This window comes from Merops nubicus, unplaced genomic scaffold (assembly GCF_000691845.1).
Source record: "Merops nubicus isolate BGI_N331 unplaced genomic scaffold, ASM69184v1 scaffold4387, whole genome shotgun sequence".
Taxonomy (NCBI): Eukaryota; Metazoa; Chordata; class Aves; order Coraciiformes; family Meropidae; genus Merops; species Merops nubicus.
The window spans coordinates 230,541-249,928 of record NW_008622369.1 but is presented as its reverse complement, the minus strand read 5'-3'; the positions used below and the strand labels follow the sequence as shown (position 1 = coordinate 249,928).

At 38.2% G+C, this 19,388-nt stretch overlaps 1 protein-coding gene across 1 annotated transcript in view; it reads left to right on the top strand.

The window, feature by feature from the left end:
• CDKAL1 (CDK5 regulatory subunit associated protein 1-like 1) overlaps positions 1–19,388 on the top strand; it is a gene marked incomplete at its 3' end in the record, with an annotated part of 265,833 nt that overhangs the window by 34,786 nt on the left and 211,659 nt on the right. The window contains exon 4 of the mRNA XM_008944761.1: positions 1,475–1,595. Coding sequence (XP_008943009.1) covers positions 1,475–1,595 — 121 coding nt within the window. The remainder of the gene's footprint in view (positions 1–1,474; positions 1,596–19,388) is intronic.

Genomic DNA, 19,388 nt, shown 5'->3' with positions numbered 1-19,388 from the left:
TCCTGCTGATGTTACAATGTCTACCTTAGTATTAAGTGTTACAAATAAGGCCAGTCCTGCTCACTTCTTCATGACATCACATTTTGGTTTGAGAATTTTTATGTATCTCTAAGAAACAAGAAGAAACAACACACAAACCCAACCCAACACACCACAAAATAAACCCCTGAGAAAGATTGTATTCCAAAGAGGAATTGTTTTCCAGGCTGTTTTTGCCATATCACAGAAATTAAGAGTATGAACACCATATTATTAAAAACTAATTAATGACTCATTGAGCAGGTAGTGCAGAAGGACTTTAACTGAGGGGTAAACTAGTCTTGGAAATATCTGTTGGTAGTGTGTGAGTTAGGAGATTTGGTTGAACAGGGTTTTTAATTGATATGAATTGATATCTTCTTTGCTGTGCTGGATGTATCTCAGATAGTACTTCATAGTTTCATGCTTTGCTTTTGTCTCCTTCTCTTTTTAGGGTAAGTTGTTTCTTTTCTGAATTATTTGACACATTGTAGCTCTGGTTTTGTGTACTGTCAGAGAGTTTTCCAGCTTCAACAGGTGCATACTTTCTTTCCTCCACTCCAAGCAGTGGTTACTTTCCACATCTTTTCAGGTATCTATTATTAGCTTTTCCTTCCTGTCCTTTATCTTCCTATCCTAGGCTTTGTGGAATAAATGGTACAAATCTTATGTTTATAACCTGGACACATTTTACACTACCTGTTGCAATAATACATACTTAATTAGTTTTATTTTTCATTGTTAGATCTTACTTCATTTTATTAGGGAAGCCTGTCATTTATGCTCTTTAAATATAGGACTTTGTGTGGTATGGCTGATGTACTGTTGTAGGCAGTTTGTGATAGTATTTGTATTTTACTGTCTGAGTTATTACTGGCTTCACAAAAGGAGCTGTGAGGGAATTTTCTGACCTGTGGTCTCCTTGGTGTGGGAGGCATAAGGTGTAAATCTTGGTAGTCAGCTTAGCCAGGAACTTGTTATCAGGATATGGTTCCCAGCACTTGCCCTCAGACTTACAGACCTGGGTAGCTTTGCCTGAAATGTGTTGGTTCTCTGTATAACAAGCTAAAAAGTATTTAGCTGTTCATTACCTACTAATTCAGGTTTGATTGAAATTTTGAGGAAAAATATTTTAATCCAGCCATACAGCATATTTAAATATTGCTATGTTGATATTTGCTTGAGAATCTCAAAATTAAACTGCTTAGATAATTTTAATTGAATAAACCAGAAAACACTACTGTGAAAAGATAATTAGACAAAATAATGTGTTCATTTTAACATGATTTATTTTACCTGTCAGTGTCTCTTTTTAAATGCTCCAGATGGTGGAAATACATTATTATATCTCATTTTCAATCTTTGATGTATAAACACTACTTCTTCAGAAGAGCAAATCACAAGTATGATTGGACTTGTGCTTTGTATTGACTGCATTTTTGTGCTTCATTTGAAGGTCATTCTGTGAGGCTTCTGGGTCAGAAAAAGGATAATGGAAAACGTCTGGGGGGAGCACGACTGGATTTGCCAAAGATTAGGAAGAATCCACTGATAGAAATAATTTCCATCAATACAGGGTAAGGATTTTCCAAACTTATAAAACATTCAGTACTGCCAAGGAGTTCAGTGTAGCTCTTTCTGCAGGCCTGGTGTGTGACACTTAAGTTATGCATAATTAGGCAGGGTAAAATAATAAAAGGTTTTTAAATGGTATTCTTTCTGGAAAATAAATCCCTGTTTATCTGGGCACAAGACTTCTGCTTCTCCAGAGCTGTGTACAATCATGCAGTCCTCTCTGGAAGTTCATCTAACTCTCTCAAAAGTTCTAAGAAAACTGGAGAAGAAAAAATAATTTAGAGTTTGCTTCCTGTGCACCTTTGGTTGTGTAAGAAGGCAGTTCCAGAATATCGTTAGTAACTCATTAAGATCTGTAAATGTTATTAAAATCTGGAAATGTTATCAAGATCTGTAAAGACCTGATTGTCAGCCCAGATGTATTAATGGCTGAATTAGATGGTTATTTGCTTCTTGCCACTCTACTATGTTTGCAAAGGGTTATCATGCTCATATTCCAGCCTTTTTTTTTTGTTTGAATAAACTACCCTCTGCCTATCAAGCAATTCTGGATGCCCATTTCTCCATAAAACTCCATAAAACTAGCATTTTTCTGTTCTGTAGTTGTGCTTTGAGGAATTAAGTTTTAATCTTTCTTCTCCTGATGCTTTCCATTTTCTGAACTCGACTTGGTCATCTCCCACTTGGTCAGTTTCCTAAAACAAAAACAAAGAAACAAAACCTCCCCACAACGACAAAAAAAAACCACACCAAAGAAAACAAAGAATCTCCCCCCACCCATAAGTCCTCTTCTGGTTTTCCCATCTTCTCCAATTTATGTAGTAATTTCCCAGGTGGTTACATATAAAATGCATTGCTCTGGGCGTCCCAGGTAGGTGTGAATGTACTTTCTAGAGAGAAAAAAAAATATCTAGTAGATCCTAGCTCCCTTTGTTTTGAGCTTAGTCTAGCACTTCCATAAACAATTAATTAATGAGTTTTGCTACTATCCTCTTTCTCTCTCTGTTGTCTTTAAGCAATGTTGCCTTCCGAATCTGCTGTAAAACCTCGTGTGCTGTTTAGGTGAGGATACCAGTTCAATGCCTGGTGAGGTTACTTCTTCCTCTGGCTTACAGTGAACGTATGGATGACATGTTGTCAGAGTGCTGAAATTATAATACCTTTTTAAACTGCAGTTTCATGCATTGATTGTTTTTGAAGTCTGGATAAGAGCCCTTCTGGTGTTCTCTGAATCTAAATTTTCCCTTATTGTCTTCCCTGTTGACAACTTGTTTGTGCCCTTGAGATCAAAATCCTTTTCATGATTAAAAATAAGCAAAGCATTCTTTTACATTTGGTTGTGTCTAATATTCAGACGGTATCATTTTTTCTTTTCCATTAATATTATCACAATCTAATCTTAAAATGTTTTTCTAGTTGTAAATGTTGTCAAGGCTGTGAACTAATTGAGCCATGGTCTTGTCTACATGTCTTTTGATTTGTAGTAATGCTTTTAAGATGGGCCAATGTATTGCTCTTTCTCATACCAGGGTATTGCTAGCCTAGCTACAGAGCTTAATACAAGAAGAATACTACAAGGTATATACGCTTGGCATTAGGTGGCTGATGAGAGCAACAAACCTTTGCAAAAAAAAAAGTATTTTAACATATTTTGATTATAGATATTTTCATGCTGAGTTGTAAAGATATTATTTCCCAGGTTGATCAAACTGCTGACAATTAACATATCCCTAAGGTGTGACCTATGGAAAACCTTTTCTTTGGATCCTGATAATTTACAGGCACTAATTTCTTAGCTTAATAGTTATTGCTGTTCTCAAGTCAATAGAATATATATTTTATACTGTAGGATAATGTGAAAAATACTAGGAACCAGAAAAATATATTTATTTCATGGAGAATAGAGTGAAATATGACTTGAGAAGACCAGAGTATTCTGGAAAACTCAAACAAGTCAGTTGTGTAAGACCTCTAAATTAACCAAGTGTCCCATTCTATGTTACATCACGTGCTCAAGGAATCATGTTTCCTGACACATTACAGATTGACATCTGTCATTTTCCTCTAAGGAATGAGTGACTTGTTCTTCCTGCATCATTTGCTTTGTTATCACTTAGAAAACATTTGTCAATATTTTTCAAATTAATTATTCAGTTATTTTCTATAAAATAGGCAGCAAATCAGCGATCCTAGCAGAACTTGGATTGTTGCCTTGCTAAGTTCTGCAGTGATATTGATGGATCTAAACCTAGAAACAGTGATTTGTTCCTGTCCTTCAAAATCATTTTCTGCTTTGAATTAAGGGCATTTGGTTCATTTTCCTTCACTTCTATTTATGTCTTAAGTGTGTATTGTACAGGTCCATCTTACTGGAACAAACCAGGTAACAGTAGCAGAATAACATGTTAAGTGCTGTTTGAAGAAAAGGCATGAAGTTGTTCACTTATCTCTTAATGTGATTATTCCATCTGTTATATTCAAGTAAGAAAGCTAAAAGCTTTCAAATCCATTTTGCATTACGACTTCGTTTTGGTCTAGGGAAAAATCTTTTCTCCTCGTGATCTTGTCTTCGTTAGTGCCAGTTCCTTAACCTATGTACCCACTATGTAACCACTTAGCTCTTTTTAATGGGATCAAAACTTTGTCTTCCATCTTTTAATTGAGTAATTCTCTATCCTGAGCTCTCTGCTTTGCAGCTCAGCCTGTTACTGATGTATCTATGCTGTTGACATGGCCTGAGCTCCCGTATATCCGAGTTACTACTGCTCACATGCTCTTCAATAAGGTTTTATTTGTGATCTGCTTGGATACCTTGGGAAGCAAGAGTGGAGGAGTGTGACATGAGGTGAATATGAGCCCACACTGGAACTTAATGTTGGGTGGGTTTGCACACAGGTTTACTGAAGAGCTTTCTGTACTCCATCTAAGCTGTCTGTCTCTCTTTCCTTCTGGAGCAGGCAAGGTATTGTACTGCTGATGTGGCTGGCTAGAGAAGAATAAACACATTGTACAGGGGATTCAAAACCAGAAGGAAAACAGAAGTGTGTGCTCATGCATTGAGCTATCTAAAGACCTAAGACCTGGTGCAACTCATGCTGACTTTTCAGTGTGAACATACTCAAAGTGCCAAGTCTCTCACCAAGTTGTCCTTTTATTCTCTCTCATCTGAAGCCACTGCATGAATTCCGTATAGTCTTATTCTCTTGTTACTTTCATAGGTTCCCTTATTAAGCTGGTCAGAGGACTGGGAGATGTTTAAGATCCCCCATCTGAGTTATGGTGTTGTTCTGAGACATTACACAGACCCATGGTTGTACTGAGAGGATGGTTCAATTCAGTGGAAGCACAGTCTAGTTCTCAGTCTGAACATCTGTGAACATTTTCCTTTGGGAGAAGGGCTTTTAAAAGCATTATTAAAATGAAAATTAAATTGCTCATCCAACCAATCCCAATACATTATTCCTGTAGTGCTAGAGCATCTTACAGAAGATCAGCATCTTACTCCATCTCAGAAAGGTTTTCAGATCTGCTGTGGGTCTTAAATACTAATTAAGGCATAACACTTAAAACTTAGTGCTCTCCATATTGAAGAAGTAGAAAGTTTCTTCTCATTGGAGGGTCCTTGCTGTCAAACTTCACGTTGAGAGTGAACATGCATAGTAGTGCTTTCTTTAGAAGTCCTTGATTCTTCTTGCTAGTTTTGAGGGGGTGTTTTAGGCTGTGCTTTGAAGTTCTGCACGGATGGTCATTCAGAATCTTTGAGAGCTCCTGACGGATCTGAATTTAGCAGAAGAATTAAAAAAAAAAAATAAAATTAGTTCTATGTACAGTACTTGATTTGTTTTATTAATCAACTAACCAAAAATTCATAGTAAAAAAATATAGTATAGAGGTCCCATTGTCAATCTTGATGTTCCCAGGCAGGAGGATGTCACTGGTTATGAACTGTGAAAGGATAAAATTCTGTTCTATCAAAATTTTCTGTAATAAGCAACTTTTCCAGTTTTATGATGCATTGGGGAGTGTGAAGATTGAATTTTCTCCAAGAGTTGCATTTTGGCTTTGTATGAGCTCACATATTAACCTTTTATATATTGCATGTCAGGATTAGTTTAGGATTGAGTATATGAAGTTGCATGGAACTGTATGTCTATGAAAGTGTAGTTATTCTGTTTGGTTAATTGTTGGGTTGTTTTGTTGCTTGGTTTTTGTTTGTGGTTTGGGGTTTTTTTTGGTGTGGTTTTTTTTTTTTTTTCTTATTGTGCCAAAAAGAGGCTGTAAACTGACATATTTCCAAGTCTGTAATATTTTTTTTTAATGTGGACATCTGAAATATGTGATTTGATTAACTTTAGTCACGTTCCAAATCTTAGCAGCATTAGATGATTTCTCCTGACTTTTGGTGGCTAATAACTAGGTACCTGGGAGGTGTCTTTGGTGGTATGCATGGACTCGTTGTGCTGTAGGTAGTCTTCACTGAATGAGCACATATTTAAGGCTACTTTCAGAATTGAAAGCAGATCGTATTCCATATCTTTGATCACTGCAGTTGGTTGAGATGTCCCACGAGCAGGAAGTCTCAGTGGCTTTCCCATATGGCAGTACATATGGAAGCAGTGGTGTCCTCTCAGAAATGAGTGGTTTACCAACAACAAGATGAAGAAGAGATGCACATGGTTGTATTTGCCTCTTCTGACTAATTAATGCTTTGGAATTATTTGATGCCAGTACACTGACAGATGTGTGGAGGCCATTTAGAACAGCATTTGTTCCTTTGCCAGCCTAAGATACTCCAGTAAGAGATATTGAGGTCCTTGGAAGCACTTGAGGATGCTGCTACAGTTTTTATCAGTGAAATATGGATCTAGTTGTTAATCTGAGTGTGCTGGAGCGAGTCAGGTGCTTCCAGGCTCTGGTGCAGGAGCAGAGGCCCAGGGCCACATGGCATAGACCTGAATGTTGTTGAACATAGAGTTGGGAGACTGGTCTGTAGAAGTTTAGAATCATAGAATGCTTTGGGTTTGAAGGAGCCTTTAAAGGTCATGTAGCCCAACACCTCTGCAGTGAGCAGGGACATCTTTAACTAGATCAGGTTGCTCAGAGCCTCATCAAGCCTGACCTTGAATGTCTCCAGGGATGGGGCCTCCATCACCTCTCTGGGCAGCCTGTTCCAGTATTTCACTGGAACTTCTTCCTAATATCTACTCTAAATCTGCCCTGCTGGAGTTTCAAACCATTGCCCCCCTCCTATCACTACATGCCCTTGTAAGCAGTCCTTCCCCAGCTTTGCTGTGGGACCCTTCAGGTACTGGAAGGCCACCCTAAGGTCTCCCTGGAGCCTTCTCTTCTCCAGGCTGAGCAACCCCAGCTCTTTCAGCCTGTCCTTGTCACCTGCAGGAGAGGTGCTCCAGCCCTCTGATCATTTTTGTGGCCTCTTTTGGACCTGCTCCAACAGGTCCATGTCCCTCCTGTTAGGGGCTCCAGAGCTGGACCCAGTAGTCCAGATGAGGTCTCCCCAAAGCGGAGCAGAGGGGCAGAATCACCTCTCTGCTCCATCTGCTGGCCATGCTGCTTTTGTCCAGCTTTTGCTTTTGTCCAGCTTTTTGTCCACCAGTACCCCAAAGTCCCTCTCTGCAGGGCTGGTTTAGGGTCTGTCTTTTTTAGGGTTTGTTTTCCCTGGTTGACTCTTGTCCAGCTATGTCACTGAGATGCCAAATGGCCACAGTGGCTTTGGCTTGCAGAGCTGATCCCTCAATACTCTGCCCGTGCTGTACCACTTCAGTGTCTTCTCCAGAAGTGAGGTCTGCTCTTCTGCTCGTGTTGAGTCCTACTTCCAGCTCTCTTAAGAGACCCATGTACCACAGAGCACCTGCAGATCCACACTGGCATTTGGCACAGTGGAGCTCCTGTGAGGAAGGGAAACATGGTCAGAAACAAGGTGGACATGGATTGTAAAGCAGCACTCTGTGATGATTAGTTGCATTTTTACCATCGTCTAAGCCTGTCTGGAGAGTGATTTAAAATGGATATTTATCAAAGTGGTATGGAGATCAGCTAGGATGCAATAGAATTTTTCTAATTATGGTAGTAAATTGCTATTTAAGGCCCTAATGGTGAATCTCAAGTCCCTGAGCTCATGTAGTGGCCTGTGTGGCCTGCCCAGATGTTTGGCTCACTGAAGTGGCTGAGCTAGATTCCACCTTTTTGTGGCATTCAACAAACATCATCTGCACGTGAGCATCCACCTTTGAAAATGCTTTGTGCAGTTACATCATCTCCAACTCCTTTATAACTGGGATGAGTTTTCTGGAGGAACAATCTTGAAACCACATTAAAATATCTTTGATTGCTCAGGAAAGGGCATTGTGGCTTAAGTCAGAGAGCTTGTGAAAATGTTGCCCTCCTGTGCTGTAATTCCTGGGATATTTCAGTAATAATCTCATTAGTTCAGCAGAACCATCACCATTTCTTTGGCTTTCTGAGTTTACTGATGTGAACTCAAATCTTTTCCCCAGTACAGTGATATCTCTAGATTAAAATACATATAGAGATGGAAAATGGAAATCTTTCTGGTATGTGAAAAATGGGATTGCCTACTGTTTGACAGCGATAGACTTGGGATTTTGGCAACTGCTTATATACTTTTGTCTATCCAACTGCACCACAGTGTTTTCAACATTTCCATCCTCTCCTAAAATATTGCTGTCTCCATCTTGAATAGTGAGTGTGAATTACAAATCTCTTCATATTTTGGAAGAATCTTTGAATACTTACAAGGATAACTTCCACATCTTCAATTTACTTAATTTAGTTTGCTTATTAATAACACATAATTTCCTATATTTTAATGTTTAATTTTTCAAGATAAGTCAAGTGACACTGCAATTGAAAAAAGATTTTGATTTTTGGAATACAAGATCCATAGATGTTTTGAGTTGCATTCAATATTATGCTTGGAGAGGTAAAACAGTATTTCTTCTGATTATAATAATATGGTTATTATGTATAATTAAATATTATGTTACCACATATTATATTTACTTTCACTTGAATTCAAGATAAATGCTTGGAGCTAACTCCTCAGGAAATGGGAAGTGATACAATTACTTTAGCCCTATCTTAGCTTATAATATTTAAATGGACACTTCTCATAACTGTTTAGCTCAGACATCTATGATATGCCAGAGACTATCATGTCGGTTACCCTCAGAAAACAGAGTAGGTATAAGGTCTGTAAAGATAATGTGTTTTTGAAAGAAAACCTCTGCATTAGGCTTTTCAGTTAGTATTTTAATCAATATTTGCATGTATATATTCAGATTCTAGCTATACTATATACTAAGCATGTGTTTCAACCATGCATGTACCAGATATCAAACTGTTCTGCCTTGGCATGCTTCACAAAATACTTTACATAGTGAAAATGATAGATGGCACAGTTGTGTGTATCTGTATGGAAAGGATTTTAATTTTAATCATAAAATCTGAAAAGCTAGTATTCCAAAGCTTGCAGAAACCACGTTTCTGTAGCAGAGGGAAAAGGAAAAATAGTTGTTTACAACAGATAGTTTTAACAGGCCTTTTGCCTAAGGTCTCTTTCCACTGTAACTTACTGTAACTCCCATCCAAGGTCATTATTTCCCAATTAGATATTTAAAGAGTACATTGATGATACTGAAAGATTGCTTTTTTCAATTATTACTAATTTCTTACAATTATAACAATAAACACCTGAAGAATAGAATATAAAACTATTTATGACAGTCTGATACAAAATCTCTAGGTGCTGCATGGTCATTAACAATGTGGAAAAAATGTATTATGTGTCATACATGGACGTGATTCATATTCTCACCTCACCAACTGCTGTGCCTGTAGTCCTTTCTGTTCTCTGTGTCTCTCTTGTTCTGTGTCCCCACTGCTGAGAACGTCCCTGCTCACCTATGCTTCCGCGTGCAGAACAAGTGAGAAGAATGGCATTTCACTAGTTGGTTTCCTTGAGCAGCCTATGAAGCGGGGTCTTTAAGAAAACAAAAAAGGAAGTAGTTGGATTGAGTTGAGCAAAGAACTGCCTCCTCCCTCCTGAGTAGCTTGGTTTCTGCATTGCCCCAAAGATCAAAGCTTGCTACAGTTGGTTCTGTAGGGTAGACTTCCTTCAGTGCCAAAACCCCAGCTTTTGGTGTCAGTGAATGGGAACTGCTCATTGAGCTCAAGAGCTGTGGACAGGAGGAGTGACCCCTTTGGCTGTATTGGTGGAGCCGGCTGTGGTCCTCCTCATTCCATAGTAGTATTATCCCTGGCCAGCTTTGTTGGACTATCCAATATAACAGTGTAACAGTATAATAATTCCCTTCTGCTGCTGGGAAGGTGGAAGCTGTTGATATTTTCAGTTTCTCTTAGTGTTGCATGCAGTAGTTCTGCCAGTTGTGCTGATCTGTATTGTACAAGGCTGCTTTGAGTACTGAGTATGGTAGAGATGTTTTGCAGTTTCTTCTAGAGTAAGTGTCTGCTACTGTGCTAACCTGAAAGGAAGATGACCTTGAATTCAAAATGATTCCTCACAAAAAGAAAGTTGTTTATACACAGTGAGTTTATTATATACCTGTATTCAGTATATAATTGGGTTATAAATTTTTCAGTATTTGCCTGAAAGAAGGTAATTTTTCCCTTATGGTTTATGACTGTTGTCCTTCAGCTTTGCATGTCTTCATGATTTCTGCCACAGTTACTCTTCTACTTTCTCATCTTCAGAATCTTCGCTGCTAGAACTCTCTTCTTTGAACTTCAATTCTACCTGTGGGATTTTAAGTACAGAACTTGTGAAGCCCTTTAGCTACAGCATCTGAATTTCTCTGATGTTGTGCTGTCTTGATTCAATGACAAAGTAATCCTTTTCAAAATTCCCTGTAGGGATTCGAGCATGATCCCATGCCAGGAGTAATTTTGAGAGAAACCAAATTTTAAAAGTTCAAAGGGTCTTTAAATGACATTTTCACTAGTACAACATGTACCTGCAGTTGAGATGACATTTGTGATATGACTTGAAGACTAGTATTCACTTCTCTGGTGGTATTTTTCATTGCTGCTGTTAAATGCTGTTTGAATGGACTCTGGAGAATGCACTTTCAATGAACAGCATACCTTGTGTCCTGTTCCAAGAAATGTTCAGCCAGTCCTTCAATAAGTTTACTGATACAGGACACCAGAGGATTATTCCTGCAAATAGTTGTTTCTTTGGCATTATTCTGCGATTGAAAATTACATGCAGCAGCAATTCCATACTATCTGCTAGTACTGCCAACTGTGCTGGAACACAGACTTTTCATTCCTTGCTTCTTATGATGATGGATTTTGTACCTGTTTCTTCAATGGTGCAGCTTGACAATGTGTCAAAGTAAATTGGCATCTAATCTGCATGATCCCATCAGCTCTTTGCCTAGTCCAGTCACACGCTGTTCACGTGCAGGGAGGTTTTCCCATGGAGTCAGAAGGTACATGTTGGTAAAGTTCTCTGCCATAGGCATAAACCATTCTGATGCATTGTTTGTACACATTAGGCATTGCTGGCCTTGAATTCTTGATGTGCAATATTCTTGTATTCATGCTATTTTCTGAGCTCTCGGTTTTTGAGATATGAGAAATACTCTTGAAGTACACAAATTCTACAACTATTTTTTTCTGGCTTGTGGAAGCTTCCCCTTTTGAGTCCGCTGAATGACTTCTGCATTGAGTTAGAAAAAAAACCGTCTTGTTTTGATTGTTTCCATTTTTGCACATTTGCCTCCCTTAGGTTATTTCTTCCCAGCCTCACAAATTTTAACATTTTCTGCATAAAGTGCCATCATGAGTTTAACATTTCCATCAAACCTTCTCCTTATACTTTTTGATACATTTCCTTTTACTGTTGTACTTCTCATCCTGGGAAAATTTGCTATTTCACAGTTTATTTAGATTCAGGAAGACACATAAAAGCTGCCAGAAATCACTGTGCAGTTCTGTGAACTCTAGTACACCACACAACTTGCAAGTCAGTGAGAAAAACAGCAGCAATCACATGCTCCAACTGCGTCATGGTATTAAAAATTTGGGCAGCTTCAGGCATATTTGTGCTCCTTCGTCACTAGGTGGCTTCCCACACTGCACAGTTCTGGTACTCGGCTCACTCCAGAGGAGGACAACAAGAATTTTAACACCATTCCCAATTTTGAAGTTAAACTACATGGGGAAAAAGGTTGTGAGGGGGAAAAACAAGCTTGATTTCATTTTGTGTAACTATTGTATCTAGTTTCCTGCAGTTTCAGATGATTCCTTTCAATGCTACATCCCTGATTATTTTGGAGATTGATTCAGAAACTGGGACAGCTTTAAAATCCTGGAACCTGCTTCCAGGTTAGAACACAATAGTGTGAGGCAACTTCCTGCCTGCCGCCTTGGCAGTTGCTTACGTACAGCAGTGGCTTTGGATCACACAAGAAGCTTCATGTTCTGGTCTGCTTGGATAAGAAGAGATCATTTTGAAATTGTCTGCAGTCGCATACATCCGTAATGCTGACATCAATATGCTCTCTGAGGTTGGGGATGAATTCCTCCTTGTTGAGAGGAGCATTCATGTGTGTCCCTTCTCCGACCGCCCACATACGTTTTTCCTAAGGGAAATCTGGTCAGAATCCTGAGAAACATTTTATTCATTTCTCATTTTACAGTAAATACTGAGAAATAACCTCATAGGTCATACTTATAATTGATATTGTGTTGCTTTTCACATTAAAAAAAATCCCAAACCCAAAACTAGAAAACCAAGACAGGCACTGGGGAAGCCATTGTTGTGAAAAAATACTGTCTTGCTGAATGCTAGTGTGAGAAATGTCTGTGCTTTTACATACTCTTAATTTGGGGAGTTCTAATAATCTGCTTGAAAGTGTTATGTAATGTGTTTAAAGCCAAGTGCGTGTGTCTTTACTGCTCATCAGCAAAATCAGATCACTTTGAGTTGCCTAATAACAATCTCTTCAGCTAACATTGATATGACTTCTTAAATGTGACTAAAAATGAGAACAACTTGTAAAAAGGGTCTGATTGAAGTGGCTTTTGTGTCCTCTTAGGTCAAGGTGGAACTTTTTATTTTTTTGAGACTTGACAAAGAAATGTGTTAAGGAATGTGTAAAAAGAAGAATTAGCATTGGGAAACATCTGCTGCTTGAGTTTCTTCTTAGACTTGACCTAGAGATAATATTAGTGGAAAAATAGTTTTCCCTGAGTAAGATGGGTGGGCTCCAAAAATTCTGTTTGGCATTATCTAGCAAAATACATAAAGGGATTTTTTTATGGTGTTCTCCTTGACTTGTGTGAATTCATAGATTTCAGAAATAGGGAGGAATAGGGTATTTTAGCTGTGATAATCAGTATGTGGCATAAAAGTAAAGTTACTCAAATAAAGGTACTTGAAATAAGCCCCCAAAAATAATAAATGAAAAGTTGAGTATCAAGATTATGCTTGGCAGATAACATAAGAGACACAAGCTCCAATGTAACATACTCCAAGATTATATTTCAGGTGATTTATATATGATAGTATATATGGCTTCTTTATGTATGGAATAAAAAAACTTAACACTCTTGAATTCAGATATTTATGCTGCAGTTCAAATAAGTTGTTAATTTTGCGCCTGTTAGCTTTCAAGGTCCTTATTTTTAAGATCACTTAGATTATCTTTGGTATAATTGCACCGTATGTTCCTTTATCTGTTTGTTTAGAAAATACATTTTGAATTTTGGATTTTTTGGGTGAGCTGAATTTTTTCTCAGTGAAAATGGAAAAATTCTGTGTTAATGTTATTGAAAAGCCTCACAATTTGCATGGTTTTTTTCATTATTATTCTTGACTATTGTTCTTGAAATATGACAGGATTAAAATAAAAATCAGGTCCCTAATTGTAAAAACAATTTACACTGAATTAATAGTTTTATTTGCACTTCAAATAGTAAAAAACAACAAGAAAAGTGCTTAGAGCAGATCTCTGAGCTCCTTTTGCATTTGCTACAAGATGCATGTTAGAAGAGCTATTATTTATATGAAGAATAAATAAGTTTAAAAGAGGCACTTGAAGGGTCCCCTACCCCTAGTCGTGGAACTTAGGCAATAAAATTGTAAATTTTTTGTGGAAACACAGCTTTTTTTTTTTTTTTTTTTTTTTTTTTTTTTTTTTTTTTTTACCCAGCAGGGTGGCTTTAATAAAAAGCTGTTGAAATATTTGCTTGAAATTTTATTTTGATTAGTTGTTTTGGTTTTTCCATTGCACCAAGACCAGTCTTATCCAATAAATGAAATTTATGTTTTACTAAGTATCTGCTAGTAGAAATTGAGGTTGAACTCCTGAGTTTCTGGTCTCTTCAGGATCAACATACTCGTCTGCCAGTTGCTGCTTTGGGAAGTGAGGGTACTCAGTAGAACTCCCAAAATGCTGAGGTGTTTCTGCACTCCTGCAGAACTACAAAATTTGGGGCGGGGAAAGTTATGACCAAAAAAAGGTAATTCCTTCCTCTATCAACTGGATACTGATCATGTAATGGCTTGGAGAACCATGACTGGTTTGGGTTGCTAGAAGTTGGTTTCTTTTCAAGTAGAAGCAGACAAATACAGAAGTGAAGATCTGAGGAGAGCCTGTTGTGCCGTGTTGTGGAGTGGGGCTTGTGGAAGTGTGCTGTACTCCCTTCCCCTCACAGGCTTAGGAACTGTGTAAGGTGCACAGAAGGCTTCAGTCAGATAAGCACTGAGTGCTGTGTCTAGAAAATTATGACCAGGTATTTCTCTGTATGCCTATGAAGCTTTTGACAGCCTGTAAAAAGTAGAAGCTGCCATCAGTATTTCAAGTACTGTTCCTGAAGTTTCAGAAGTCTGATGGAGCTCATGACTCATTTCATAAAACATCTTTACAAGCATGAAAGGTCTGTATGGATTTAGCCTAAATGTGACACTTGCAGTCACACAGCTTGTGTATATCATCATGTCAAGGCAGGTCCTTAGACCTCCTTTTTGTCTGTTCTGTTCTCTTTGGCTTTATTTCCATCTTCAGGGACTCATCTTGTTGTCCTTACAGCAAGACTGTGAATCCAGGTGACACACCCCAGCACTGTGAGCTTACACGATGAGAAGTGGAACTGTTTGTGTGTGGTTCCTGCTCATTTCCTTCCTTGCAGACACAGCTGCCAGTCTGAAAGCTGGTGCTTTCCTCTTGGCACATTACTGCCAAGGAGTGGAGAACCAGGCTGTCCTGTTGGTGGGGTTGTGTCAGTGTTCCTTAAAACAGAATTTGTCCTTACAAATGAAGTTTAGTTATCTGATTGTTTTCAGGTAGAGAGAAATTTTCTCCGTTATTGCTGTTGTCTTGTAAGGGTGGTGGTAAGAAGTAAATTTTTTTTTTTGTTGTTCATTTTTAACCTCTTTCAGTCACAATTTGTTACAATGATTTAGTGCTCTTGTCAGAAATACTGTCAGTTGCCTCCTTTATGGAGATTAAGTCCATACATCAGGAACAATTGAGACCTAAGTCTTCACCTTGAATACACTGAATGGAGGAAGATGCCTAAATTTATAAATGCCTAAAATAATTTGAAGTACTAGGAATGAGATAACAGCTTCCCTCTGAAACCTGGCATCACTCACTGACAAGATCTTACATCTGTAGGTAAAGCACAGAACTTGCTGTGAGGTTAGCCTAGAATATGAAATGCTCCTTTTTACATCTCATTGCCTTCTGTCTAAAGTCTGCAAAATACATTTTTAAGGTTTGTTTTCACAAATTAAATGTCATGGTAGACATGAGGCAGCAATGTGCCCTTGAAGCAAAGGGCAGGATGAGGGAGTGGGAGGTGGTCCTTCCCCCCTGCTGTGCACAGGTGAGACACCTCGAGGGCTGGGTCCAGGTCTGGGCTCTCCAGTACAAGAGAGGCTTAGAGACAGTGGAGCAGATCCAGTGAAGGGCCGTGGAGGTGATAATGGCTTGGAGCATCTGACATGTGAGGAGAGACTGAGAGCTGGGACAGTTCAGTCTAGAGAAGAGCAGGCCCAGGGGAGTCTTCTCAGTGTGTTTAAATACATGGTGTGGGGGGCAAGGTAAAAAGGACAGAGCCAAACTCTTCTCCATGTCCGGGGAGAGGACAAGAGGTAATAGGCACAAAGTGAAGTAAAAGAAATTGTATTTAAATGTAAGGAAAGACTTTTTTTTTTTGCCATAGAGATGATTGAACACTGGAACAAGTTGCTTGGAGAGGGTGTGGAGTCTCCCCATGCTTGGTGGTCTGGTCCACAAAAGGTGTCTAGAGATGGTACTGAGCAACCTCCTCTAGTTGCTCATGCTTTGAGCAGTGAGGGCTTGGACTAGATGATCTCCAGAGGTCCCTTCGCACCTCAGCCACTCTGTGATTCTCTGATTCTTAAATCAACAGCAACAAAAAACCCCACAAGGGTTTAGATACATACGCTGTGTCTTAGTGCAGTTGCCTAACGCTGGTGGAGACCTTCACTCCAGAGGTGAGTGTTGTGGTTTGGCACATTAAAAAGCATTACCATAAGCTAAGGGCTCCCCATCCCATGCAGAATGCATCCCCATTTCCTGACTTAAAAGCATTTCCTGTGCAATCCTGCAGGCCTGTTCAGCCTCAGGAAAGAGGAACTCTATTTCCAAATTCCTCGCCTCCAAGACAGAGTGAAATATTCCCACTGGAAATATACACCCCAAGCTTCTGTCTCTGTAACTTAGCATGTTGAATTTCATCAACTTGATTTACAAGAAGACTTCAGTCCTTTTTTTTCTTTGTCTGAATTCCTCCTGCAGACATATGCTTCTTATTTTTCCTAAAGCAACCATGTAGAGTTTTGTTTTTAGAGTTTATCTTCAAGACATGGGATGAGAAGTAAGGTTCTAGCTTTTGTTTTTAGGAATTTTTTTGATATGTGTGTGGACTTTGTGAAAAGGAGCTATTTAAGTAAAGGTCAAGTACAAAATTGTCACTCATCACATGCTTATCTGGCTTATTTTTAAACTAATACACAAGTGTCTAAGTATCACATGGTCTTTCTTGCATTGCAGACTGGTGCCAGACTTGCTGTCTTTTCTGTTTTTTAAGAGATAAACGTCTAGTGATTTTTCTTTTCAGTGGAGATGTTTGTGAGGCATATATCTTGTATAATTTTGCTTTGCCTCTGAAGTTTTAATCATTATGTAGAAGGTAGATGGAGTCTCCACATTTTAGCTTGGTATTAGGCTGAGAGCTGCAGCTGGGGAATGTTTACCAAAGGGTTTGTTTAGTCATTCACATTCCTGTGTTTCCAACAGTTTGTTTTAGATTGTTCGTTAAGGAGCTTAAAGAAGAGCTCCTTTTACTATTGGTGTAGGTTTTTTTCCCTCGCAAGTTAGGGATTTTGATTGAATTTGTTGCTTGTTTTATTGTTTTAATTTCCCTTTTCAAAACTGTACATCAGTTACTTTTCTCAATAGCAGGCATGGGTAAAAGAGTATAGTGATTACATATAGCTAGTGAAATACATTTTGAAATGTTTGTCTTTTGGTTTAGGAGTGTAAAGTTATAGGTAGTTTAATTAGTAAAGTAAGATGTGATAACTTCAGAGATTTTTTTTTTTTTTTAATTTTGCTGTTAAATGAGGAATAGTCTAAATGAAAGTTTTAAGTGATAGAGTAAAAATGTTATCCCAGGTTAAACCTAAATAGGTATCAAAACCTTCAGGAAAATTCAGATGTATAGTTTAAAGAATTAACTCACAATTCTGTAATTCACAATAATACAGTGGCATGCTCACCAAGCACACTATGAGCATTTAAGTAACCTCTGAATTCCCACTGAAGAGTTCGTAGTGATGTCTCCACTGGGTTTATCCATTTTGCTGTAACTTGAGGTGTGAGCTCATGTGCTTATTGGCTTGCAGCTGCTCTTTGTAGGGGAATAGGGTTTCCAGACAGTGTAGGGAAATAGGTTTGCAAGACAGTCTTGCTGTGTCTGCAGCTCCTGTCAGGTGTTTCTTGGATATGTTCAGATCCTAAACTAGCAGATTTTTGTGGAAACAGGCCACGCACTCTAAATTTAGCAATGTGCGTGTGAAAGTGCCAAAGTAATACAGAACTCATACTAAGTGTTGTTTGGTTCCTCTGTGTGTGTGTAGGTTCTGTTCTCATATAAAGGTTCTACAGATGCACTAGATGTGCATTCCTTGCATCTGCACTGAGAGCTGACTAGTGCAAACACTTTATAACCAGATAATACTTGACAGGTGCATTCTTTGTGATTCAGACAGCGGCTGAACCTATTCCAGAGACTATAATGGGAATTTTAAACATTAAACTAGGTCCTATTGCTCTATTACCAGTTCATTCTGGCAGCTTATGTACTTTACAGCTATTGCTTCTTTGAGTGGAGGTGCAATGAGGAGGCAGTTTGTAGTGCTACAGTTAAATATGGGAGTGAAGCCCAATCTCTTAATAAAATCATAATCAGCTAAAAAGAACAGAAAGTTTCTGAGATGCTACAAAGATATTTTGCAAAATGGAAGTAGGTGTGAAGTGGTGGTCCTTGCTGTGGAGTATGTTTTTTAGATGCTATGTTTCTGTGATGGCAAAAGGGCAGTCTGAAGGATTGTCTTTTACTATAGTATTTTCATTCTACTTTTCTGAACATGATAGCTGTGAATTTGAGTATGTTCTTGTCCTATTTTTCTCTAAATACAGTTAATGTGTGTTAATTTTAACACAGCATGTATCTAAACTGTCTTAAATATCAAAAATGCCATCTATTGGGGGGCAGAATGGATGGATGAGAGAAGCATATGAGTATACAATTAATGCAGGTAAAATAAGCACATTTTAAGTAGGATTTTTTTTAGGACTCATGGCTGAAAACTTTTGTTTGAAAAAGTTCCAAAAAAAGTTCTTAAAATGTTTGTGGTTGGGAAAATGGCCTCAACCTGCCAACTGAATTTCAAATTCTACAAAAATAAGGATATTCTTGCTGTGCAGTGGTGCCTCGGCTGCAGTGCTCTCTGGTACATTGTATGAAAACAGAGCTGAAACACGACCAGCCAAAGTAGAACTGTGTGTTTGCTGTGTATTTCTATAAGGAAAAATGCATCTTTATGAGAGAATAAGACTTGCTCCATCTCACAACTATTAAAATACTAGGAATAAGGTTTTCAGCCCTAACTGGTTTTGTTTCCTTAGCTATATTTCAGATTTCCTGGTTGTTTGTGTTTATTACAAAGCCATTTTGCTTTTAGGATATTCAGCTGCATAGGCTGGTCTGGTTTATATAAATAAATAATATAAATAAAGAATACCAGGTCTTATTCTTTCTTACAATTTTAAAAAAATTAATTTAATACATAATGCTTACACAGCTTTTATGGGAAGGTGTTCTTGGCAAAGCAATAGGTACCTGATTGATGTGTAGTCTTTTAAATAGCCTTTACTGCTAACTATGTCTCATAAATGTAATATTACTATACCTACCTCTAGTTAAAACTGTAGTATCTGCTGTCTTCCTCCTACTCTTCCTTCCTTAGGAGTATGTGGGGTTTATGTTAAGTCTGTGTTGACTATTTTATTAATATTGTTGACCATTATATGCTGAATTATTTTCTTATGCAGTCAGTATGTGGGTGAAAGTCACTGTCCTTTTTGAAATGGATTTGGGAAACTAATATCATAAATACTGAATAAATACAGGGATTTTGTTAGTCTTGATCAGCTGAATTTTCCTTTATTTTCCAAGAGAAGTAATGATCTTCT